The 26,920-nt window shown below is 36.8% G+C and overlaps 1 protein-coding gene across 1 annotated transcript; it reads left to right on the top strand.

Moving 5' to 3' along the window:
• The first annotated feature begins 780 nt into the window (after window positions 1-780).
• LOC134135913 (protein adenylyltransferase SelO-like) lies at window positions 781-26,747 on the top strand. Its single transcript, XM_062567601.1, has 18 exons — window positions 781-1,006; window positions 2,307-2,425; window positions 2,710-2,838; window positions 3,517-3,581; window positions 3,680-3,736; window positions 3,825-3,923; window positions 7,980-8,047; window positions 8,740-8,827; window positions 10,681-10,750; window positions 11,326-11,398; window positions 12,158-12,241; window positions 13,696-13,825; window positions 14,624-14,705; window positions 14,796-14,888; window positions 17,948-18,027; window positions 19,560-19,603; window positions 25,957-26,036; window positions 26,358-26,747. The coding sequence occupies exons 1-18, from the start codon at window positions 781-783 to the stop codon at window positions 26,478-26,480; spliced, it is 1,710 nt and encodes a 569-aa protein (XP_062423585.1). The 3' UTR covers window positions 26,481-26,747.
• The last annotated feature ends 173 nt before the right edge of the window (window positions 26,748-26,920 follow it).

A 26,920-nucleotide genomic window follows, 5' to 3' on the forward strand; every position in this document is an offset into this window, starting at 1 on the left:
AAAACCACTACAGCCCTAACTAAAACGCACGTGTAAATACTCTCGAAGTCTCTCACAAGCGAGAGACTCGCTCCCTCCGTTCCCACCTAGAGAGGAGCCTGAGAGGTTCCGCGCTGTAACTCCGAGTTTCACAAACCCTTCGCGCTTCCGAGGCAAAGCCGAGGCAACCCGCGGGCACGCGGCCCGCCCGGCCGAAAGGCGCCCGCCAGGCTCGGCCGCGGCCCGGCTGCCAGCCAGGTTAATACCGACGAGCCTCTCGGTGACAGCCGGCGTTTTCCCCTTGCACACATTTCACCGAAAAACAAAGTCACCCGACGGGGCCGAAGGAGCCGCGGGCGCGGCCTGCGGGCCGCAGCGCGGAGCCGCGAGCGGCTCGGCGGCTCCCGCCGCGCCCCGGGCCGCCGCCGCCGCGCTCCCGCTCCCGCCCGCCCCATTCATTCGCGGTGACCTCCAGGCGCCCGCCGCACTCACCGCGGCGCCGGGGGCCGGCGGCGGCCGGGGGCCGGGGCCCGGCGGCGGGAGGCGCGGCAGGGAGCCGAGCGGCGGCGGCGCGCGGCGGCAGGAGGCGCCGCACCGCCACCACCAGCGCAAGGCCATGGTGTCCGCCAGCCCCGCCGCGCCGGCACCGCCGCGACCCGGACGCGGAAGCGCCGCCGCCGCCGCCGCCGCCGCCGCCTCCCGCAGGGGGCCGGGAGGACATCCGGGCCTGCCGCCGCCTCCCTCCGACCGGAGGCCCCGAGCGGGAGGGCGGCGCCCCCCACCCCCGGGGCAGGGCTCGGCATGCGGGCGCCTGGCGCCCCCGGCGCCGCGGCCTGGCTCGCGTGGGCCGCGGCCTGGCTGGCGGGGGCGGCGCGGGGCGGCGGCCCCGGGGCGGAGCCGGCGTGCGCCGCCCCGGCCCGCGGCGCTGCGCGGCTCTGCGCGGAGCAGGCAGCCGCCGAGCGCTGGGGAAGGCCGGCGGGAGGCGCCGGCCCCCGGGCGTGGAGCCTCTCCTCAGAAAGCCTCCTCGGTACCTGTCCCGCCCCGGCGGGCCCGGCACCCGCGGCAGCGGCCGTTACTCAGAGAGAGATGGGCTGATCTTTGGTGACGAGGAAGCAGCAGCCGAATACCCCTCGCTGCTTTTAATGTTACGGCTTAGGCTGGCCGTGGGGAGCAATTTTTTGTTCCGGAATTGGTGACGCGTCCCAGCGGAGAGGCGCGGCAGTGCCATCCGCGGGCTGGCGCGCAGCGGTGGCGCGGGGCAGCGCGGCCGCCGGGCCTGCGGGGCTGCGCGGAGCAACGCGGCAGCGCGGGCCCTGCGGTAGCGCTGCCGAGTCGTTTCTACGGGTGGTAGAATTACTGGCAAGCGTTGAGAAGTAGGGATCGGTGACCCACCTTGTGGCTGCTGTGTAAAACAGGATTTTTATTTAGGGGTACTGAAAATTGTTGCTAACAGCCTTGAGAGGTATAATTAACTTTTTAAAAGTTTTTTTAAGAAGAGTGACTATGAGCTACCGGGGTTTTATATTTAATGAGGAATCATAAGATAATTGTAAGCAAAAATCTATAAAAACGTTAAAATACATACTATTAACCTGGTGTTTTAAAACACTATCTGCTCTCTTATCATGGATCAGGGTGCAGAGCACCTCTGAGGGAAGACGTAAATCACTGGAGTACATAGGTTGTGCTACAGCAAGAAACATGTGCTCTGACCCTTTCTTTTGCTGTTTGCATTACTCGGAGAAGACTTCAGGCTGTTTTTTTTTTTTTTTTTTTTTTTTTTTTTTTTTTTTTTTTTCCCCACATTATTTGGTCATTGTCACTGCCATATGGTGTGTGTATCACCTACCCACAATTATCAGCATACAATGACTTCATCTGCGGGTGTTGTATTATGGGGTTCTGCTGTGGGTGTAGCTGAGTTTGACTCTTCTATCTGAAGAAAATATCTTTTAAGGCTCCATATAATTAAATGCAATGTAAAACGGCCCTGAGACTGTTCTAATTAGGATTAATCCAAACTAATCCTAAATACGGGTTAGCACTTAAAATTGGCGTGAACAATCTATTTCTTCAACTGCAGGATTCAGTCCTTTTAAAAATCCTGAACAGCGTAAAATCTTGAATGTATTTAGGATAATTCTAAAATAAAATCCTAAATTTTATTTAGGCTAGCTTTTTGTGCAAGTTTACTGCATGATGTAGTGGTAAAGGGTGGCGGGTTTTGTTGTTTCTAAAGTATTTTGACTGGCTTTAAGGAGACATATATCTACAGTATATGGCTAATTCTTATTTTTTAAAGATTTCTTGCCTTTTTTTGTTTACAGATTCTTTTCCAATTGATCCTATCCAGGAAAATTATGTCCGTAATGTGAGAAACTGTATTTTTTCGGTTGCTTATCCTACACCTTTTAAATCTAGAGTTCTTCTTGTAGCTGTTTCAAAGGTTGGCTATTATTTTTTGTTCTTTTATTTTTGATAAAGATTGTTAATACGTATTTTAATTGTTAATACGTGTACTAAAATATTTGTGTATCATATACTATTTATTGTTAATGCATATTATTAATATATACTTTAAACATACAGCATATTTCAACATATCGTTCATTCTCTGCACATACATTGGGACGTATCTCTCAATAACAGAACCTGTATTGAAAACACATTCATTGCCATTGAAAATTTGGTCATATTCAACTACCACTTTTTTTTCTCACTCCTCTCCAGGAAGTTCTTGAAAATATTTTAGATCTTGATATATCTGTCAAAGAAAAAGCTGATTTTCTTCAGTTCATCAGTGGTGAAAAAGTGACACTCGGATCTATTCCATTGGCACACAGATATGGAGGTCATCAGGTAACCCAAACACATACTCTTCCAGGTGAAATCATATAGGACTTGTCATGTGAGTTATATCCTGACAATCTATAGTCATATGAATGCTTATGAACACTTAGATTGCAAATTTGCCCTTCGATAAGCGGCTGCATGCAGATAGGAGAGAACTGCAATATTCTTTCATGGTACCATGTCTGCTTTCTCTGCTTCTGTTTATGCCAGAAGCAAATTATCTTTTAACTTGGGATAGCTGCAGAGTGTGCTTAGCGCCCCTGCAGCCCAACAGGCTCTAATTTGTGATAAGTGTCGGCTCAGAGGAGCGAAGAAATACAGAGCCTTACTGAAATCAGCAATACCATGGTTACTTATAGTTAAATTTAATTGACATGCATGAGGTTATTCATGGAATAAGAGTGGAATTTGATGTATAGGCTGTAGCTGTACTTAAGTAGCTAGAAGGTAGAGAAAAAATGTTTGAATTCCCCGCGTTATTCTTTTTCTGTGCTTCTCTGATTCATTATTTCTGTGAGTATGGAAGTACAGTTGTAGGGATCAAAACCTTAATGCCTATTAGAGCATATGTGTCACTATATTGCGTAGATAACAGTGAATCTACACATATATGTAGTGTGTGAGTTGTACTCTAATTGCTATAAATGATAGTAAGAAGAAAATGACTATTTTTGGCTTTCCCAGTTTGGTGTCTGGGCAGGTCAGCTGGGTGATGGAAGAGCCCACTTGATTGGAGTATATACAAACAGGTTTGATATTTTATGATTGATTTACTTCTATATAGTATTTAATTGACTCATGAATTCCCCAAGGTATATTGTTATAAACGGTAATGGTATTTTTTCAGGCATGGTGAGAGGTGGGAACTACAGTTAAAGGGTTCAGGAAAGACCCCATATTCCAGGTAAACTGCAGTTAATTTGTAAATAATGTTTTTGGTTTTAAATTTGACTTGGTTTTACAATCTATTTCTTGTTCTCTAAATTCTATAGGAATGGCGATGGAAGAGCAGTGCTTCGCTCTTCTGTGCGAGAATTTTTATGTAGTGAGGCTATGCACTATCTTGGGATTCCTACAAGCAGAGCTGCTAGGTATTTTTCTTTTCTTATTTACAGTATCCTTATTTACAAGTAATTTTGTGACTGAGTTTAACTGAGCATCAGTAAAGCAAAACAGCTGATGTCTAGGAAGACAGATATTTCTTTTCATACATATGCAAAAAATATATCCCTCTAGTTTTTTAGATAACACTTTCCAGTAATAATAAGCTCCAGCAATTAAGTCATTCATTTGCATCTGTGGTACAGTTTAAAATACTATTTTGTTTAAACTCTATATTGTGTAATGTCATGTTTATTGTGGTGAACAACTGTTATTCACTTATAAAACTGTCTTAACTGAATGACCTTAATTTGTAATCTAATTGATTTTGTAAAGAAAATAAAAAGTGGAAATTACTTTGAGTAATAACATCTGTCACTAACTCCGCTCTCCAATTTGTATGGTACTGCAATCAGTTTCTTCTCTTTAAAGAAAATATTGTTCTCTCCTCTGTTTCCTGACAGAAGCCTAGCAAATACAGGAGGACTAGATTCCTGTTTTGTAAATATTACTAATGCTGTTAGGGTACAGGGATAATGCATGAGTTTATTAATACATTTTACCTGGTTAATGAGTGAATCTATTAATACATTTAAGTTAAGCATTTAGATGAGTTTCTGAAGAATCAGGCCAAATGGGCAAATGTAGAAAGTGACAATTTCTGTATTGTCGTAGTCACGTATTGGGAATTTTTACTCTTTCCGTTCAGCTGCTTATGGCTTTTGAGATTGGTAGGAAAAAGCTGCTAGCCAAATAAAATAGATATTAATTCTGGAGGTAGTAACTAATGTAGGTAATTGTCCTCAAGTCCTTATTTATACAAACATCCTTCTTCTAATTATTGCTTTTCCCAATTAAATTGAAAAAGAATAAAAATTCATTAAAAAACATAAAAATGCATTTAGAACTAATTCTGCTTGAATCAAAGAAGGCCAATAAATGCACTTTTTTGATCTTTTCTTAGAATTAAGTAAACTGAATTTTTCTGCTGATTGTGTTTAAAATTTAAATTTTATTTTGTGTTCCAAGTGGTCTCATGTCTGTTCTTCAGAATTTCAGACCTTAAAAAAAAAATGTTCTGCAGAAAAAGCCCTGTATTAAGTTGCTACATGGCTAAGTTTCTGTGCAGAACACAGAAGTGGCTGTAAATCTCTCTAGCATTAATTTTTGCACATTTTCTCTGTTGGAGTGCAGTGTTGTAAATGACATTTTGAATGGTCTGTTCACTGACTTCACCTTGGGACCTTTTTCTGTTAACTGTTGATGCAAAACTGTAAGTCTGTCTGAATATCAGCAGGAAAGCACCTGGCAAGGTTATGTCCTTTCTTTGCTGTTGTCTCAACAAATTGTTCAGTGCAAAAACAATACGAAATTACTCCTCAGCTGTGCACAAATTCTACTGAGTATAGTGTGCCTTAGTTCTGCTTGCAAATTGGTTAAATGTCTGGCTCTCCTGACTGTGCTGTACAAGCTTTCCAGATTGCTTGTAAGGCTTAATTTGGAAAAAACCCCGACTGATATCCATATTCTTCCCAATGGGATGCTGTTGTGTGGAGGCTGGTGAGATGCATTTACAGAGTTCTTGTCAAGTTTTGGCAAAAGCGTGGGTAAGAGCCTCATATCTTACCCCAGAACACCCAGCAGGCTGGTTTGCTCTATTGAATTCAAGTAAGCACTCTCAGTAGGATGCTACAGTTTAGAACTGTACTGCCGGATAAAGAACATTTCTTCATATGGTACCATTTTACTCACGTATACTGGGGCTTCCAGTTAGCAGTGCTATGCATCGAATCAAAAAAGTGAGCTAGTATACGTAGTTCTCAAAGTGAAATGGCCATTGATATTCCTGCAGAACAGCAATCATGGTGCTCAGGAAAGTAAAGCCTAGCCCTTAAGCTGGAGCTGGGCGTAGGGGGAGGTGTAACCCATCCATCCCTCTCTGAGTGCTGTTCCAGCTTCTCTGACATAATCGCAGCTTCAGTGCTCCATTTCCTGCAGTTGTGCGTGCAGCCAGTCTGCTGCAGCCTTCTCTCAAGTAATGTTACCTCTCAACTGCAAGGGCCATTTGAAAACTCTTTTTTAAAAAGAATGAGAATGTAGATATGTTTATTTGGCTGTTCAGTGATTTGGCCAGCTCTTAAGAGATGCTGGTCCATCTCTTGTATTAATAAATAAACAAATGCTGTTGGCTCCATGGGTTTTCCGTCAGTAATAACAGGAATTCTAGTATTCTGCAGGAATTTTGTAGAGATCCTGCTAAGTGTTTCATAATCAAAAAGAAACAAGCTTTTTGGTATATCTCTGTTCAAAATGGTAAAATTTAATAGCATTATTCTTCTGACCACCTCTTTCCCCTCGTGCTCTGATGCATGCACTATTTTTGTTAGTATAGAGGGTTGTTCCTTGTTTTTGAAAATGTTTGTTTTTCTTGAATGGTTAAGGTTTTTCATCTCATTTATGTCAGCACATTTTATACTTACTTTTACAGATATAGTAATCGTACATGATTATTCCCAGAAGAGTCTAATCTGGAAATTTTATTTTTTTCTTAATATTGCTTGTATCAATACAGCTCCAGTAGTGGCAGCGTCACAGAGAGCAAAAGAATAGACAAACCATCCTGCAGCCTCTAGAATTTTATTCAATGTACTTTTAAATGTTTACAAAGCAATGCTTTTGATATTTCAATTCCTAGATTTTTTTTCCCCTCCTCTCTTTGAAACAAGTGATTGCCTGTTCTTTGCAGTTAACAGAGAACATTCAGTTTGGATGGCTACTACATGCATTCAAAAATAACAGAGTAGAATAATAATATAATTTGGAGCCCTCAGTTACTATGGCAGCTAACCTTATAGTATAAGAATTGAGATGAATTATTCCTTATAATGTTTTTTCATATATTTATATGCATACACAAATAATACATACTAAAGTATGTAAAAACATAATCTGATGTGCTCTGAAAATGTAATACTTAGGAGTTGCTTCAACTCTGTATGATTGTCTTCAGTCATATTTATGAATGAAGTATTAGGTTTGCCACTTGTCCTTTTCTGTGTACCTCCAAGGAGAGTTCGATTCTGTCTTCTGTACAGTCTTCAACTACCTAGTGGGTGGCTGTAATTAGCTGCATTAAGTTTTCAATAGCACACCCCCTACGTATTTTTGGAGAGAAAGACCCTTTTCAGTTATCAGCAAGCAAAGATATGAATTATACAAAACAAGGTGATTTTTCCTTGTACTACACTCCGTGCTTATTGAGAGGACTCTGACAAGATCTCTTCCAAAAGACAGCACCAAGCATTGCTTCTACTGGATTGTCAGTGTAATCTCAGTTGCTTTGGAGAGAAAACTTCCTACATGTTAAGCTTAGAAGAAAATGGTGCCCTTGAGTGGCTGGTTAGGATTGATTCCATTTTATTTTTTCTGATGTAACAGGTGGAAAAAAAAGTAAAATTACGTATTTTATTTTCTAAGATGAGTGTAAATTGTGAAATATTTTAGAAAAAGCTATTTTTCGTCTTCTCAGCACTCACAAATCTTAACGTTTAGAAAAACAGGAAAATCTATAGAAAGTGCAGAATTTTAAGGCAAATGATAAAGAGATTGCTTTAAAAAACCCTGCAGTCTGATACAGCAGTTTGTTTTCTAATTTCTCTGTCTTCCCAAGTTTGCTGTCTTCCTCAGGGGACTTGTAGTCACAAGTCACATTTATGTTACCATAATGTGAATTGTTTGTTAAGATTCCAAGCTGAATGCAATAGGTTTTTTGAGTGAAACCTCCTGCCTCAGAACAGTGTAGGTAATGGAAATTAGGCAATGTTGTATATATACAAGAGGAATGCATCTTACTAATGAAGGATAATAGGCGTGGTAAGCCTTAGCTTACTGTTTGTCTGTCATTTGTTAAGACAAAGCTATGCCAACAAAAAACCTATTTCTTTTAAGAAATAAATATAAATTTATATAAAATATGACTTGGTCATCAATGTAAATTATTTTTGCTAAGATAACTTCTTAAAAATTGAATTTCTTGTTTCTTACAGCTTAGTTGTAAGTGATGATGTGGTGTGGAGAGACCAGTTTTACAATGGAAATATTAAGAAAGAAAGAGGTAATGAACATATAGGTTAAAAAAGTACATACGTGAGATCTCATCTCAGTTATTTAGATATAAAACTTCTTTTGAGAAAATCAACCTTAAACATTGCTTAGCATAAAGAAATTAAGCTGCATAATCAGAGCTGTTGTCATGAGATATCTGTTTTAGGGGTATAATTTTTGTTTTCAAATATCATTACAAAAATTACGTTGGAAGCGAGGCATGTTTTCCATTGTTCTGCTAGCAGTAGTGGAATGGTTGGAATACTACTTTGACTGTGCCACTGCTGCATCATATAAATCTGCTCTGAAAAAGATCTGGGTGACCCAATGTGGGTAAAAATCAGAGGTGAGTTATGTTGGCTCTTCCTTTGTTGCTGGCATCTTTGATGGAATTCTGATGTTAATGCCACACTGGAATTTTGCTTGTGGTTGCTGATGTAGTGCATCCTATCAAACATATGAAGATATGGAGGAGTAAGAATATCAATTACTTTCCAGAAAATTAAACTTAATCATTAAAATGTGTGTGTAGTAATGTTATACATCTGTTATATGCTGAGCATTCATATAAAAATACACATTTAAGTATGGATATGTAAATTATGTGTCTATATAAATAACATATAATTGCTTTTATTATGGGATTTTTTTTTAATTTTCTGAAACTGTGTTTACATTTAAACATATGTGTTTATATTTAAGGTGCAATAGTGCTCCGTGTTGCCAAATCATGGTTTCGTATAGGATCCTTGGAGATCTTAGCACATTCAGGGGAACTGGATTTACAAAGGTTCGAATTTAATCTTCATAGTAACTATATTAATTGTCATAACAGTCAAATACATATTAGAATGAATATATAGAGTTGGAATTTAGACATAAATTGTTTAGAAAGGAAGATTACATAATTTAAAAATAAAACCTACTTTTTTTTTTTTTTTTTTTTAATAAGCATACGAATGATCTTACCTCATAAGGATAAAAAACCTTGTGTATATTTAAAGGCCTGGGTCTTACAAAATGAGAAAGTCTTTATAGCTACAATAGTTCCGGTAACTAACTGTGTGTGCAGGATGGCTTTTGTTTAAGAGGAACTTGTAAATATATAGAATAAACTCCTAAATTTCTCACTATAACCTGTGAAACTAAATTAACAGAAATATGAAATACATCAGTAGCTTAAGTACGTTGTATGATGTATGCTTTCCAAGAACATGTAAGATTAGAAAAAGTATATTGGATAATAAATAATTGTATAATTTTAAGCCTCTTAGCAATTTTAATTTAGTGATAGAACTGTGTTATTCCATTTCAAGCAATTGGCCTGACAAGTTTTTAGTTCTACTGTAAATACTTCAAAGTAGTAGGATGTATTGGCCATTTCTCCTCAGGGGCTGTGCACTGGTTGATAATCACTTACAATAAAAATTTCTGTGGGGTGCTTAAAAAAGAAAAAAGAGAAGTAGCAGCAGTTGTACATGACAGTAACTGGCCATTCAAGACAACTTCCTGCAAGAGTTGTCTTGTGACAGATTTTTATTGTAAAACTGAAAGACTAAATTAAGGAACTGAATTTAAGATGCAACTGTACCACATGTTTTTGGCTGAAACATTTGTGCCTTCTTGGATTCAATGAGCCTGTACAAATCTGTTCTACTCGTGCAGAGTAGATGACACCTTCCTGCCTGTTTTGGAGGGAGCCCCCAGAAAGTGTGGCCAAGAGCAGTCAGGGCCATTGTGACTGTCTGTGCTTCCTCCTCAGAAAAGATTCCTCCTGAAAGAGGATGTCCTGGAATAACCAGTTAAAATTTAGCGGTAATAGGTTGGACACACCTTGAATGGGGCAGGTTGCTAGATACTCTTATAAAATTGTCACAGTTCAAGGGGAATTTGGTGATTTGTTCCAACAATCTGATTAGAAAGTAAAATCTAGATATTTGTGTTCATAGCCTTGCAACACCAGCAGAGATCCGCAGGTCCAGCTCTAGCCTGGATCTTCTATCCCACTTGTAGGGGGTACTTGCAGCCTCTCCAGCTCTGACTACCAGAGGGCCTGATAGGGGACTTAAATGTACTGAATGCCAGAGGGACTGCTTTAAAGATCTGTAAATGTGAGCATCTGACAGCTACTGCAATTGTTATTCATGTATCCCAATTTCCCAAGCTTGACATACAGCAACTTTATGTAACATTGTTTTGGGAATGGCCACTTACTATGACAAATAACCCTACTTCCTAGAAATTCAGCCATAAAATTTTCTACAAGGGGAATTTTTGATACTAGTATAGAGTTATTCCTTGTAATGATACGCCTTTTTTTTGAACACACAAACTGTTTTTGGTAAAAAGTTGGTGTTACAGCATGTAAAAGCAGATCCTGTTGTACTCTTAAAATTTAACCTAAGAGTAGTTTGAAGTCTTTATGATTCTCCATTCATATTTATAACTGGAGCATTAAGTTTTATCTCTAAGCATTTTAAAGGGTTTAATCCAAAACCCATTGCAGTAAATAAATTGAGTTTTCTCATAACTGATTACAGAAAGCTGTAGATCAGCATTTAGCTGTTGAAAAAATAAAAATTTTGAATTATCAGTTCTGGAAGTACCAATTGTGTTTAAAAAATTATGCATTTCTTATTACAGAAGATTGCTAGACTTTGTCATCCAGGAACATTTTCCATCAATAGCAATGAATGATTCAAATAGATACCTGGTAAGATACAAAGCTTTTCAAAGTCTGCAATTTTAAAAAATCTTAAAATTTGAAATAAGCTTTAAGTTTTTATTAGCAGAAGTTTGTAAATACTCTTTTATATAAAAAAAAAACCCTACTTCTAGTAGTTTCTCTCTGAAAATCAAATATGAAAGTTCTTTCTTTTTCACAATTTTTAATATTTTAATATTGTGTAAATATTTGTTGATAGTCTTCCATTTTCATTTTTTTTCCTTCTGTTGCTCAGATACTAAGTGAACAGTGGTCATGGGAGTGATGAATTATACTCTTCCTTATATAAATATAGTATATATATTGTCTTTGTTCCCTTTAAGAATTGATAATTTCTCTTAGTGTATCTGTGTATGTTTGTATAACCGTAGTCTTTGGTGGGCAAGTTTAATTTGCAAATCAGATCATTTAAGAATGTGAACAAAAAGTCCTGACAGACATAGACACAGATTTAAAAATAGAATATATGGAACATTTCTAAAGTTAATAAATTTTTATGTTGTTTACTGTATTCTGTATTTTTGATTGAGAGGATTTGAAGTAAAATATGTATTTGATTTTAGGAATTTTTCTCTGCAGTTGTGTTAGAGACTGCAAATCTGATTGCCCTCTGGATGTCTGTGGGTTTTGCACATGGTAAGCTGCAGTAGATACTATTGTAGTATTGTTTTACAGGAGTGTCTCTTTATAGTTATGTACTTAAAGATGACTTTTATACTGTCACATTTAATTCTCTTCAGTCTTTCTGACGTCTTTCTCTATAGCAGTATCTGCTATCTATTATACAAGCTTTTCATTAACAGTTAAGAGAGCTTTCTAATTTTTCAAAGTATGACTGTATTTGACAGAAGCAAAGAAGGGAACAATGGGAGCTCCTCAGAATCGCTGTGATTATCTGATGTACATAGACCATGTATTGATGTCACATAAAAGTTTCATTACTTTGAATTTGATATATTTGCATAAAAGCTTGACCTTTTATAGTGTACAGGATAGAGTGTTGTTCACCTTTATTCCAGATTTATATTATGAAAAATAAAATAGTATTGTGTTATTAGTACAACATACACATCAATTTGCAAATAAAAAGATTTATCAGTTGTGCAAGATACTGTTTCAACACCATGTTGCATTGAAAGGAAAAGGAAACAGTGCCACCTAGGTGTAGAAACTAGAAGCAAGATAATGTAGAAAACAATTTCTAGCTTTCATACTTAAAATGCCTGCCAGGTCAAGAAAAAAAGAAACGAGATTATTTTCCAGAATCTGATCTCTGAAAGGTAACTGCTGCAATGTTGACTAGGTTTGTTGGATTGATTTCACAGCAAACTTTCTAGGCTACAGAATTCAGATGGAATTTTATTTGTGTTTTTCTTTGCTGTTTTTTCATTCTAGGTGTATGCAATACAGATAACTTCAGTTTATTATCCATAACAATAGATTATGGTCCATTTGGATTTATGGACTCCTATGATCCAAGTGAGTATAGTGCATGTTTTTAAGTGCGTCTTTTGACTTAAAATAGATTAGTTTACGTAATTTCTCTGGGCATGAAAACTGAATTATTATCAGAAGCATCATGAGTATGTCTATTGTCTGAAGTGTTTTAGGAAAGACCAGTTACGTTCTAGATCGAAGGCCAGTTTTATGATATAGTATACAAGTTCCATTTCATGTTCTAAAAATTTTCAGATGAAATGTTGCTATTAAACCCAATTCCATGCATAATCTTTCCTATTGAACTTTGTCAGTTGAACAGATGCTACAAGAGAGACCTAGAAAACTAAATTTGAGTATGGCCATAAGCAAACAAAGTTGTGTATGATTTCGAATATATCATGCTTCATCTTTGTAGTCACTGCAGCTAGCTGTATACTTTCAAAGAAAGACTGCTTTTCCTGCTGTATGAATGCAGTCCACCTGGGACTGATTGATGTAGGTCCAATGTGTACATAAATGCACATTCTTGGGTTGTTGTTTGGAGGCTGCATCTGAGTAAGGTTCAGAACCAAGTGTTTATCTTACTAACAGTTTTCGTGAGACTGCAGTCTCAAATTAATCAAGTCTCATGAGAATAGATGTTACACAATTTATATCATATTGAAGAAGTCAAAACTGAATCTTTAAAAGTGAGTGTTCCTAGTTTTAGACCTTACCCTAGAACCAGGCTTAGAACTAGAATTTCAAATTTGAACTGATCACCAGATCTGACAGGTGTGTTCCCTTTAATGCTCCATCTAGTATTACTATCCTCAGAAAATTCGGGCAATGCTATATGTTTTGATCAGGTTAGCTGCATCTGATCTCTGTCGGGGTTCACACTGCATCCATTCTGAGATTGGTGCTGTTAGAGTATCCAGAATGTAAGCGTATTTATTATCTCTCAGATGTGGACTTGTATAGTAGAACATCTTACCTCTGATTTTTCAGAACTGAATATATAAAGCTTGGATATACAACAAAACAAATCTTGTTCAGGTGGCTTTTTTTTTTCCTATTTATTTATTTATTTTTTTTTAATGCATTACTTTTCCAAAGATGTATATTGATCCAGAATCTGAATGTATGATTATTTGGTCTGTTGTATGTAGTAAACAACAGTGAATAAAGCATTGCTTTTTGTGTAAAAATTGTCTGTTTCTGTTTAAATATCTGAATTTATTTTGTATCTTCAAGTAGGAAGATACCCCTTGTGACTTCTGGAAACTTGTTCACGAAGTGTATATCCCTTAGCTTTGCAAATATTAGATCTTGAGTTAATCTAGACTAAATAAATAGGCTGTGTTCTGAGTTTAAGTATTTAGTACCTTCAGGGCTTTTTTTTGCTGTTTAAACATAAAAATGAATGAACATCGCTATTTTAACATTGGTTATTTATTCTAATTACTCCATTGTAGAAAAGTTTTTTTTGTTTGTTTGTTTGTTTGAAACAGATTTTGTTCCAAACACATCTGATGATGAAAGGAGGTATAAAATAGGAAACCAGGCAAATGTTGGGCTGTTTAATCTGAACAAGCTGTTACAAGCTCTAAAACCTTTATTGGATCCCAGGCAAAAGCAGATGTAAGTAATCCTTAAAATATCTTAACGCTTAAAAGAACTAGTGAGATGGGAGAGACTTTAATCGCCATCTGCTTAGGAAAGAGAGGGGTTAGTTTTTAAAATCTAGATTCTAAATGAAATTTGATTCTGGATTAATTATTGGCCAGTATAATGTGGAGGGAAGAGAAGACTTTTTTTTTTTTTCTATTGGTCATAAATCATAGCAAAATGTGGCTGGAAAGCAATTCAAGATGTTGTCTGGGCCATTCTCCTTTCCCTAAGGTAGGACATTTACCTGTAGTTTCCTCTTATAACTTTGTTTAATTTGTTGTTAAAGATGCCTACTTATGCATTCATACAATCTCCTTAAGTAATGAGTAAGTATTCTAATAACCTACTACAAAGATTCCTAATATGGATCTTATTTGTGCGATTTAAACTCATGACTTCTTACTCACTGTGGAAACAAAAGATAGATCATGTTTCTTTCTTCTTTGCAGCAGCTGTTTATGTATTTGAGGTCTACTAAAATATTTTCCTTCAATCTTTTTTTCACTATGTATCACAGTTGATTCAGAATATGGAAGTTGTTAGAGAGCAAACAGAAGAAGTTTTCCTCCTTTTGTGTACAGCAGGATTGCTGTACACAGCACAGTAATACGTGAAAATTTTGACATTTCTTTTGTTTTTACAGAGCTTCACAGATTCTAGAGGAATATAGTAAACACTACTACATGCAGTATGTTCTAGAACTTAAAATTGGTGGTTACAATATTTAAAATATGTTAGGTGACAATTTACTATTGTTACTATATTCAGTTTTACAGAACTATTTAAAAGAAAACTGGGTCTTCTGGGGGAGAATGAGGAGGATAACTATTTGATTGCTTTTCTTCTAAATGTGAGTTGGCTGTGCTAATTTTGTTGATAAACATCAGAACTGATATCTAATACTTTAAAAACACTGATAGAAGTGTGTTAATTTCACTAGCTCATGGAAGATGTGAAGGCTGATTTTACAATGACATTTCGACAGCTCAGTGAAATTACTGAAGACCAATTAAAGAAACTCCATATTCCTGAGGTATTAATCAATAGACATACCCCATTTTAGGAATACTCAATATTGAATCAGGCTGGATGTAATGCTAATACAATGAAAGACCCCGATACAATGGAGGTCTCCTGGAGTTGTGACTTTCCTGAAAAACACATGCAATTGTAGCATCATTAAGGGACAGAGAGACTAAGGGACCTGTATCTTGCTGTCATCCCCTGTTAAGTCTGTGTCTCATAATGAAGGATGTGTTAACAAAGTGCAAAAGTCAAATTTTCAGCCTCTGGTATAGGTATGATATGAGTAGTCATAAACATTCATGCATACATGGGAATGTGATTGTCTTCTCGTTTAACATGGGTCTCCTGGCCACCCTTAGGACCTTGTTTGCAATTAAAGATCTTTCTCCAGCCTGAATTGTTGTCTGAGTATCTACAATATTTTTACAGCTGAAATATTAGTAAGAGCTTTCTTCCTCACAGCTTTTTGTTTGTTTAAGAATTCCTTCTGATAGTATTTCATAAGATGCAAGCAAAGTTCAACAGGGCTTAAGAGAGCAATTTCAGTCTTGGACCCATCAAATTTACCTAAAGTGGATTACCAGATGGCTTAAACCTCTGTTCTCATCAGCTTGTCTGAGTATCTAATGACAAGTGAGATCCCACCTCATACTCTTGCTAGAATCTCAGCCTGTCATGGCCTCTGCCTTCCCTGGGCACAAGATTGGTTCTAAATGTCACCTAAAGCATAGGAATGCATAGCATAGGTCCTGCTCAGTTTACACTTCCATCCTATCTTGCTGCTAACTTGCTGCTAAGGACCAAGTATTAAAATAAAAGGGATTTAAGCTTTCCAGCAGTGGAAAGAGATGAACTTCGTAGCCTGCATATGGTGCAGTCTTCAGAAATGGAAGTATGACTGAAATGTTTGAACTGGAGTAAGATGTTTACCAAGTGATAATTGCATAGAAGTGTAGAATGGAAATTTGGAAAAGAAAGTTCATAAGTACCAGATCTGGAAAGGAATAAAGGAGACCTTTTCACCTGAGCCAAAAAATAGTACCTTTTCCATGTGACAAGTATTAGTCACTTTACCTGCAAAACTTTGTTGTCCTCCCCTAACTTCTGGCTCATTTCTGTTTGTCTTTGAATCTAATTTAAGACAAGAGAGCTTGTTTTTTTTTTTGTTTTGTTTTGTTTTGTTTTGTTTTGTTTTGTTTTGTTTTTTCAGGGAGCAGAATGACCTAGTGCAAAAAGCATTGGGTGAAAGTGAGAAATTATTGTTTCTTTTTCTAATTATGTCCCAGATAATTAAGTGATCTTGAGCAAATTCTCTGCTTTTCAGTCCTTTCCTTCGTTAAGTAAGAGGTTTTATCTGACTTCTTCTGTGAGCCTGAAGCCACTAATGGTTAACAAATTGAGATTTGTTCTAGTGGTAAGCAACAAAAATGCAAAGAAGTGCAGCTGTGGAGTTAATCATTTGTATGGAGAAGAGATGAATGTGTTTGTAAGAGAGGGCATTTTTGTCATAGAGTAAGAGGGATTTTTCCATTTCTTAGCAATGTACATGTTGCTGTACATGTGGAATGGAAGCCTCTCCCATGACTGTGGAGTCACTCCCGGACTGCTGCAGTAGTGGCATTCATGGCAATTCCACGTCCCCTTCTTTGAAGGCTCTAACTGGGAAGCTTTGTTGTCTTTCCCGTGGTGTAACTGTGACCTTGCTACCACTCTGAGGGTTGTCTGCTGCAGCTTTCATTAGAAGTAGATGATTTTTTAAATTTTTTTTTCTTCAGACAATTAAATAATTTAGCTCACAAGTTCTGACTCCTGAAACTGATGTAGTAAAATAGGTTTAAATTTTTGCAAGTAAAAAAAAAAATATATTTTTTTAAAGATTTTTTTAACATAAAAATTAAGTTATCCTATTGTTTACTCATGTGCCAACACTTTGTCAGTGGCAAATTAGATTTACTTGCCGCTGGTTTATAGATCACTTAAATATTTTCTTTTAGATGCACATCATAATTCATCTAAAAATGCCAGAATCCTTCAGGAGCACTGCAGGAATCCTTGCATTCTAGTATTAACTGGAAACATTCTGATATTCCTGCTAAAGCAGCCTAACCTTGCATACGTTGGAAGAAATGCTTGATACCCATGTTCATCTGCTATCCATGTGCTGGACGCTCAGCTATTAGTTACTTCTGTAATTTTAACTCATTTTTATACTCAAATGTGTTTTTCATTATATTTTTAAACTCCCATTCCTTTGAAAAAAATGATACGATTGAACCTTAGTTTCATTCCTGCTTTTATTTTCCCATACTGCACTTCCTCTCCCCCCTTTTTTTGTATATCTGCTGTTTTATCTCCTTTTGTCTATGTTCATTTCTTTCCAATTTGTTCTTTCTGTGAAGTTCATTTTTTGTCTGTAAGCTTTGGCTACTTTCTTTCAACTAAACAATATAACACAGTTACTAACTCAGTGTAGCCTGCCAGGGAAGCCTAGTTTGTGGTTGTTGTCCAGCACTGGAGGTGGTAACCCCAAGTTCTGGTTACTCTCTGTTTTTCTTTTCCAAGTTTTTCTTCTTCCCTTCCTGCCCTTCTCCTGTCTCTGTTAATGTCCACAATCTTATCCTAGCCTGTGGACTTCAGGTTACCCTCTTTCTCCACACCCCATCTTTCTTTAACAGTATCTTCGCCATACACCACAACTTTGAAAAAAAGCAATCTTTACAAATAGTTCTGATCCATGTACCAAGCTCAGAAGAGAGTAGCACCTAAAAAATAATAAAATCAGCCAAAGGATAAAGTAAAGAAAAATAGGAGCGAAGTCTTGGAGGTATTGCGATGGGATTCACCATAACAGTCATAGATTAATATGGAAGTATCATAGTAGCAAAAAGAAATAATTTGAATATAGAGGAAAAGATACTAGTAAAGTTTTGAGGGAGGAAATTTGTTGAGGTTCGTTGTATTTTCCCGCCTCTCCCCAGCCTTTCTTCGTTTGTTTGTTCATTTTGTTTTTTGCTTAATGGGGATAATATTCTGATTATCTGCCATTAACAGTTTCTTTCTCTTTAGGAGTTCTGGGCTCTGCAGGATCTGGCTAAACACAAGTTATTTTCAGAATGGGTTACTATGTACCTCTTGAGGTTAAATCGGTAAGTCTGATGCAGTTTCAGGTTTAAAAGTAACAGCAAGTGTGTATGAGGCAAATTCAATCTACAGTGACTTTGGTCAGATTTTTCATAGTCTTTTGTGGGTCCAGTAACCTGGCTTCAAATATGCTTTGATAAGTCTTTTTGTCTGTATGACTCTACATTCTGCTAGTTTCCGTAACAACTACATAATTGTAGTCTATTATCTGATTGTACTGTAGTTCTGTTTCAACACAAAATGACACGGGAGGAGTGATCTGTATTTATTGTCCTTCAGTGATCATTCAGTCAGATTTCTTCAGTTTTTGCTAAAATATAAGTCCTTGGATTCATTCTAGAAATCCGAAAGTCAGGCTGTGAAAATATATAGGACTGGATAGTGTCTTGTTGCTGTTAATACTTTTTTCCCCCAAAATCTGCTTTGCATATATAATAGTATTGTCTTAGAATGGTAGGGATTGAAAGTTGCCCAGTTGTGATGCACACGTTGTATGTGGAAGCCTCCGGTGTTGCATAGCTCGTGACTTTTGCGTTAGAACTTCCTACCAAATATTTTGTCATAAATCAATAAAGAACACTTTCGTTTCTCTGTGATGTGTGCTGTGCATGGCTAACAGTAGTGAAACGAAATATGTATCGGGTACTTGGAAACTGTAGATTGTTAATACAATTCTCAGGGAGGAAATCAATGCCAGAAGCAAAACTTAGAAAAAAGTGTGCAATATTTTTCAAGTATAATTATTCTTAAAGATTTATACTGCCTCCCCTGAACATAGCAGCAGAACACTTAATGATTTTAATAGAATCCATATAAAATATTTAAATAAATAAATAAACATAACATTCATTAGCTAAGTCAATTTCAGATTTAAACAAAAAACCGAGTTGGATAAACTGAGGATGCTCCAGAATTTGTGCACAGCACTTTTTTATTCATATTTAGTGTTATAGATGTACTATGGATCTATAGATATATAAAAATGGAGAGAAAGGAGAGAGATCGAGAGATTGAGATTATATGTATAGCCATGTTATATATCATAGCTGTATTGTAGATTTGGAACTTACAAAACCCACTGGAAGCATAAGTGTCATTTATGTTGATTTATAACTATATAATATTTGCACTTACACCTTAGAGTGGAGTACAAGAAGTTAGACCTACAGTGTGAAACAAAACCTATTAATTACAGAAAATTGCAATCAGCCATTGTATGCTGGATGCACAATTTTCTTTTGAGGAAACCCAGAGGAAGTGTGTGTATTCTGGTTCTGGAAAGATGGGAACTGAATATTTCAAGGCTGATGACCTTGAAAAAGGACTAGCGGAAACATGTAAAAAAAAAAAAATCCAGTTACTGTTTCTTTAGTTCTTGTCGTTCCAACAGTGGAATTAATTGCTTGCTTTCTGTTTACAGTAGATGGTTATTGTAGTGAAAGAGAGAAAGTGGAAAATATGGCATGAGTAAGAAAAATAAAATGAACAACACTGACATTTACCCTTTTTCATTTTTTGGTTTGTTTTTCACATACAGTAACAAAGATGATTCTGACATTAAAAGAAGAAAGAGAATGGCAAGTAAGTAAAACAAGTTATGCATTTAGAGCTCTTCAGAAAATGAGAAATATTTTGATAAAAAATGTATTTCCCAAAACTCACAGTCCAGGCACCAAGTTATTTTCATTTAAATAAGTTATTGTGGCTGTGACAAGTTAGCAGTTTGAGGACAGATGCGGTTCTTCATCAGACAGATTAGCAAACATGATGATATAAGAAAAATCTAAGAGGGCCTGCCCCCCCCCTTTTTTTTCTTAATTTATTCTGAGGAATTTTTTTGCCTCACCCGCAAGTTGCTTGATTTCCGGGGGACTGTGCAAGATTCAGTTCTTGTTTTGTGTGTAGTATGGAGAATAACTGCATGATTGTGTTTTGTGGGAATCTTTTTTGCTTTTCCAAGCTAAATCCCATAACAGTCCAAAGAAATTTGTATGCTTGGTGATGGCAACTAGCTATTTTACATAGGTTTCTTTACTTTTCCTTTTGAGGAGCACTGAAATGTACTGTTTTTCTGAAGAGGAGAAATGCTAGTCTCATTACACTGCTGCAAATCTTGTAATACTATAAATTCCTATAGCTACCTCCAGTTTCACCCAGTGTGGTTGTGATTAGGATCTAGCCATATGCATCTGGCTAGGCCTGTGTATACATATATACATCCTACATAAGTCTAATGATAATGAAGTTCCTTGGCTACAGTAAGGCTCTCTTCTTCCTTAATGAACCACCCTTTCCCTTCATAAAAAACCTTAATTTCATTGTGTGCATTTTTGAGGAAATATAGATAACTTAAACAGGTAACTAACTTGAGGATATGAGATTCATTTATATGTGAAAAAAAAAATCAAAAAACCTCTCACATCTTTGCAGTGTCATTTCTCTTTAGATAGAACATGAGTGCATGTTATTATTTTAGTCATTTGGAAGGTAAGCGATATTGTTCTTAACTTCAATATCTACTTAAAGCCAAACAGTCTGAACAGTGATCCAAAAATTGTGAAGTACAGCTTACTCTTCTGTATTATAATAAACTGCTCTTCTTTCTGCTATGCAGCATTAAGCATTTTGCTGCTTGTTTCCTAAAAACAGAAAAACGATATTCAGTTTTAAAGTGGTTGCTTTTGTCTACTTCTCTGAACAGTTCAGTGAAATTAAGCTGAAATGAGAAATATCACCATCTAGATTTGAAGTCTAGACATGTAGGATTACTTGATCTGGATTTTATTCCTAAATATCAAGACTATCTTTTTCCCCTTTGAAAATGTCTGGCTCTTATCTCTTTCTGTTGTGAATACAGTCATAGGCATATTAGTTGACAGATGTCCAAGAGCATGAGAAAATGGAAATGCATCATGGCTACTAGTCTGAGTTGCTCTTCTCTTGATTTTGCTATCTTTGAATGATAGAGCACATGTCTGTTCATGTTTACAGGGGGTTGAAATCACAGGTCATGAAGACCAGAGGGCTTTTCCTAGCAGTATCCGTAAAGGCGGTTCTAAGCAATGTCACACCAAATGCGACTGTAGAGATTGGAGTGATCCCACTCAGCAGCCCGGCTATGTTCTATTCCGCATCAACTCTCATTGTCCTGTTTGTTTGTCTACTCTCGTTTATTGTTTTCTTTATTTTTGCTTACATTATTTTATTTATTTATTTATTTTGCTTTTTCTTTCCTCTTTCCCTGTCAGGAGTTGCTGGGCCTCTGGCTTGATGCATGTGTTGTCCCAAAATCTGGGTTCTGTTACCCGGTGTGCAAGCAACCGATAGACACACAGGGTCGAAATATTTGTTTATTTCATTTCTGTGCAGAGATGGGTGCTAGGTGGTAAATCCACAAAGCTAGCACACCTTCTCCCCCTCTCATTCTTGATTTATACACACTTTTCAGGGAGTATTTTATACAAATCTTTCTATTGGTTACAATTTCATTACCTCAGGTAATCGCTCTGCACTTGCGCTTTCACATTCTTGTTAATTAGCATAGGAAGCGAAGAAGAGGCGGTAACATCATTATCATGTCATTTCCATCTCATTATTCATTTAGGGGTGTGAAATTTAATATGTTAATAAGCCTTAATGAACCTAAGGTCACTTCTGGGTTATTCTGCTGTTTTTGTCTTACCTACCCCTCGCAATCTTCAAAGCGCTGTGGTTTCATCAAGGTTATTTAGCCGGAGCTGGTTATCCTTTGCAGTACTGTTTTTCTCTCCCCCTTGTCCTTGAGTCTTGTTAACTATTTGCAAGGTTTTTCTCACAGTACTTCTCTAACACATGCTTTAGTGCTAGTGGACTTGATTTATTTATTTATTTATTTTTCCTTTTGATTCCTTTTAAAAATTTAAGAATTACTGGCTGGTTGTGTGTATCTTGTGATTTCTGAAGCTGGGCTTCATCTTGATGTCTTGAAATGGTGGATATGTTCTGGCTGCTATTCAAAGCTGTAATTCTTCATTACAAACTATACGGCTCCCTTAAAGGGCCCCTACGATTTGATTTTTTTCTTGATAGGTGCCCTTCCTCTTCTGCTTTACCTGCTTCTCCTGAGTGTAAGGAACATCTTTTCATTAAATCTCCACCTGCTCCCTTGAGCCATCTGGAAATGTGACAGTTCACACGAAATGTGACTGTTCACACAAAGGTTCTGGTAGGCTCTCGATCCTGACTCACTGGACTAGGACCTGTCAGAGTGTTCAAGTATGTCCAGATACTTTCTATATCTTATAAAGAATTCAGGTTTCTGATAGGTACCACCCTATTTTTTTTTCTGCACCTGCAGAGTTGGGCCTTACTCGTGAAAGGAAGGTGTGATTCTGAGTGATCAAATACCCGATTTACTTTAATTCTGCTGGTTATTCTAAATACAGAATGGTAGAGGTACTGGATTTAGCTGTGTATCACAACACCAACAGTGGATCTGAAATTCTGAAAATTGTTCAGAAATTTTTTTTTGTGAATCTGCAATGAACTGTGGTAAACTTGTAAAAAAAAATGCCTGTAAATAGCAATGAACAATTGACAATCTCTGTGCAAAGGGGAATGAAGCAAATGCAGGATCTGACCTAATTCTCCACCAGAGGTATTATAATGTTTGCTGTTGTACTGCTCTGCAGGGTGTTTATTTGCATCTCTAATGGAAACGGCTGTACTTTTTTGTTAGATATTGATTCGTCACTCTCTTCAAAAGCTTTAATTATTTTAGGAGAAGAATGGAAGGAATTCGCATGGAGTTATGGGAGTAAGAGAGTAAAGACTACACAAGGCACAAATTATCACTGCTGTGGACCTTCATGTTTGCATCCACATTTTCTAAGGCTCCATCTGTTTTTAAGAACACTTCTTACAATTTTACATGCATCTTGAGAAAGTTAATATGAAAGCAGCCAACAAGAAGAACACAGTGGTGTTTATTTTGTTATTTATATTTTGGTAGCATTAAGAAGTCTCAGCAGTAGCACTTACCTGCTTTTTCAATATTTCCAGCCCCCTACTTTCCTCAGGTAAAATTTCTTCCTAAAAGCTATATAAACAGACTTCTATTCTTCTATGATGTTTTTGAATCTGCTTTTAGAGAAGATTATAACATTTTGAGCTTTCATCCCAAATCAGAAGGAATCCCAGTTTGGGGATGATCTGCAAAACAGCATCATGCTTTTCCAAACACATCTCAGAGGATCCTATGGTATAGGAGACAGGCAAAATGAGGAAAAGGTTTTTCCCCCAGAGACATGCTTCTGCTGTGCTACTGATCTCAGCTTTGGTAGCCATCCAGATTTCAGTGTGCGGAGATTCATGATGTACTTAAATTTCCTTTACTACTCCATATTCCTAGAGCAGAGCTAGCAGGAATTCCCAGTAGGCTACTGATGTTAATATGCTACTGTTTGTTTTATTTTAAGTATGTGCTTTTACAACTGTCTCCTGTCAATACAATTGCAGGACAAAAATGGCTCAACTCAATCAACTGTGTCACTTCTGCACAGCATTTCATGTTAAATACAAAACTGTCATGGCTCTGTAGATTTTTATATGGGTTGGTGAAGTCCCGCTAAATTCTTCTTTGCTGTCTTTACTATTGATGGACCTCGGGTACGTTGCTTCTCATTATTCATCACCTTTCCCACATTATTAAGTTTGGTAGATACCTCAAGTCCCAAAGTACATTACGTTGAAGCATCTGAAGTTGGTCACTTTTTCAATTATCTTTACTTTTTTTTCCTCATCCTTTAGTTTTTAGTTCTTAGTAATGCTTTATCTTGTACTGCATAAACTTAGATCCTTAGGAGTTTATCCAAATCTCAGTACAAGTCTATCATCTTATTTCTTTATATAAAAAAGTAGGATAAATCATAATGCTCTCATAAAGGCACTTTTTTTTTTTTTTTTTTTTTTTTTTTTTACAAAATTTCTTCTGCATTTTTTTTATCTTGTTTATCTTATTCTTTCATAATTCTTTGTCACTTGTTTTTAATTCCAGATCTTTTTATCTCCACTGTGAACTTGTCAGTTTGCAATGGTTAAAAATATTTTCCTGGGACGAATATTCTTCTGCTAATATGAATCATACAAAAAATGATAATTCACGTTAAAACCATGAGTCACATATTAACTTATTCACCCTTTTAACATTTTTTTTTTATATACTTAACTGCTGAAAAGCGCTTTACTGGGTTAAATCAAGTGCTTGTCCAGAGCAAATCATTTTGCCGAGATTTTTTTTAGTTGTTAGGGAGGGATGTTGTATGACTGTATGGAGATGGCCAGGGTTCCCAGCAGTGAGTTGTCAGCTTTTGTTTAGTACGTACAGCTACAGATAGAATGACACTACCATGTTAAAAAGAAGAATGTCTGTATCTAGATTGATTGCATCTCAGTCTTGATTCTTAAGGAAGCCAGTGCCTACATATTGTGCTAGAAAGTCATTAGATTACCTAGACAACTTTCATAGTGCAGGGAGAACATCCCTTTGTCTGGCTTTGTGCCTGTATAAGTGACAGTGCCACTTGATGAGGTGCTTTGGTTTCAGCCCACATTCTTATTTTATAAGAGCTTCACCTTTCTTCTCACAGGAACATTAGCAGTTGGAGTTCAATACTTAGAGCAGAAAATGATTTTTGTCATTTACTTTTCTAAATCGTGTAAAGACCTATTGTATAATGCTGCTGTATGTCAAATCTTGTGGCTTAGAACTGCTATAATTTGTTTTCCAACATAAAGAATGTAATTGCATTGTGATACATAAAATAATTACACAAGTGTTTGTTCACTGATTTTATAACTTCAGTAAATTCTATTTTGTTAGGTGGATAAATGGTGCTTTTCAGAGCAGTGCATATTACAGAAAAGTCTGTTCGCTGCACTGAGCACTCATTCTGTCCAGGGAATTATCAAAGATTTATGAAGTCCTGCTATTGTCTGACGACAAAACCTTAGGAAGAGCAAGTCATAGCTTTTCTCAGAGACGTTAATTGTCTTTGAGCTTGCTACAGTCAGCTGCAGCATAAACAAATTATCCTTGCAAGCTGAAGAAGCAGTATAAAGAGAGAAGACTAGAGTGAAGTGGGAAATGGGAATAGATTAAGTTTAATCTGTATCTTAAATAGTTTTTTGATCCTCCCCTTCATGTTATTTACCATTTGTAAATAAAATAAGATCATAATTAATTTGAGGAATTGAATACAGCAAAATGTGGGATGGTGTGAGCAGATGATTTTGAAATGCTAGGTTTTGATGAATGCCGTGCTTTCTCCGATATTCTTTTTCAAATATGCTTTAAGCATATTTAAAAGAATATTTTATATAACTACAGATTTTTTACAGATTTTATACAGCTATACATTATTTGGAAATAAATATTTCATATTACATAAAATACAAGGTTTGAACTAACATATATTTCATAGAAAATCTATTGGAACATGAACAGGAAGAAGAGGAAGTTTGTTTAAGGGCCATAAATCACAGACTTTTGGTTTCAAGGCCACAGGTGATAATGTCTCCAATATCACTAATCCCTTCATGGAATAACCAGTTACTGACTTTGGGAAAACATACAAGAAACCAGGCCTTAGTAAACTAATTGCTTTTGAAAATTCTGCTGAAGTTCCTATCGGGAAATCCTTTTCCTATCAGGGTGAAGTTCAATATCCTTCTTCTAATTCTTCGTATTAAATATAAGCAGTGGTACTTTGGTACTGGTATTTCTGTGAGTTAAAAAATCCATATAAAAATGAATGGATTAATTCTTTTACTACTTATGCCATTTTTTCTTGAACTGCAAATTAAACCTTCCCGCAGGTTTCAGTGGCTTCTGTGCTGTCTTTTGCTTTTATTGAACTTGTGTAACTGAATTTAACATGATTTACTTTTGGTTTCAGCTGTTAATCCTAGGTATGTGCTTAGGAACTGGATAGCAGAATCAGCAATACAAAAAGCGAATCTGAATGATTTTTCAGAGGTAAAACTGGTTATTTATTTCTTGACATATTTGTATTATTTAAAAAAAATTGTTGTTTACACTTTGAACCCATGCTACACTTTGAACAACAGTGTACTCTATGTAATACCAGTAACTATTGATACTATTAATAAGATTATTAATACTATCAGTTATAATATGAATAGTATTGGTTATAAAACTGATAGTACTAATAATAGTAAGCAATTAATGGAATAATTTCTAGAGCCAGAAGAGTTGTTTTGTATGACGTAGCAGAGACTTTTCTTATTTAGAGGAAAACATCTTGTATAAAAATGTACCTGTTTTAATTGCTTCCAGGTTCACCTCCTGCAGCAGGTTTTACAACATCCTTTTCATAAACAACAGGCTGCAGAGAAAGCGGGCTACTCGGTACGTCCACCAGATTGGGCCAGGGATCTTAAAGTAAGCTGTTCATCCTGAGAAAAAGTTGACCGAATAAGAAAAAAGATCAAGGTCAGAGTTCAGGCCTTCAAATGGGATTAAGGAATCAAGCCACAGGAACTTTTCTCCTTTATTCTTTAGAGACTGGAATTTGCTACTGTCTAGATGAAGTCTTGACCAACTTTATAAAAATAAGGAAATGGACTACTGTGTATGGTTGCATCAACAATTTATATTGGCATTTATAATTTTTCAGTTGTGCATTAATTTGAGTCTCAATAATACAATGCTGCCAAACTATAACAATTAATTTCTCAAAAATTCAAGTCTTACTGGTTGGATCTTCAGTAAGTTTTAATGGCTGATCAATTTAAAATCTATCTGTGCAAGTTTTAATTATACAGTATTTTGAGGAATATTCTCACTTGCTATGACACACTCTCCAAATATGTTTGTATTCCAAAAATATAAATGTTCCA

Source organism: Rhea pennata, chromosome 2 (assembly GCF_028389875.1).
Source record: "Rhea pennata isolate bPtePen1 chromosome 2, bPtePen1.pri, whole genome shotgun sequence".
Taxonomy (NCBI): domain Eukaryota; kingdom Metazoa; phylum Chordata; class Aves; order Rheiformes; family Rheidae; genus Rhea; species Rhea pennata.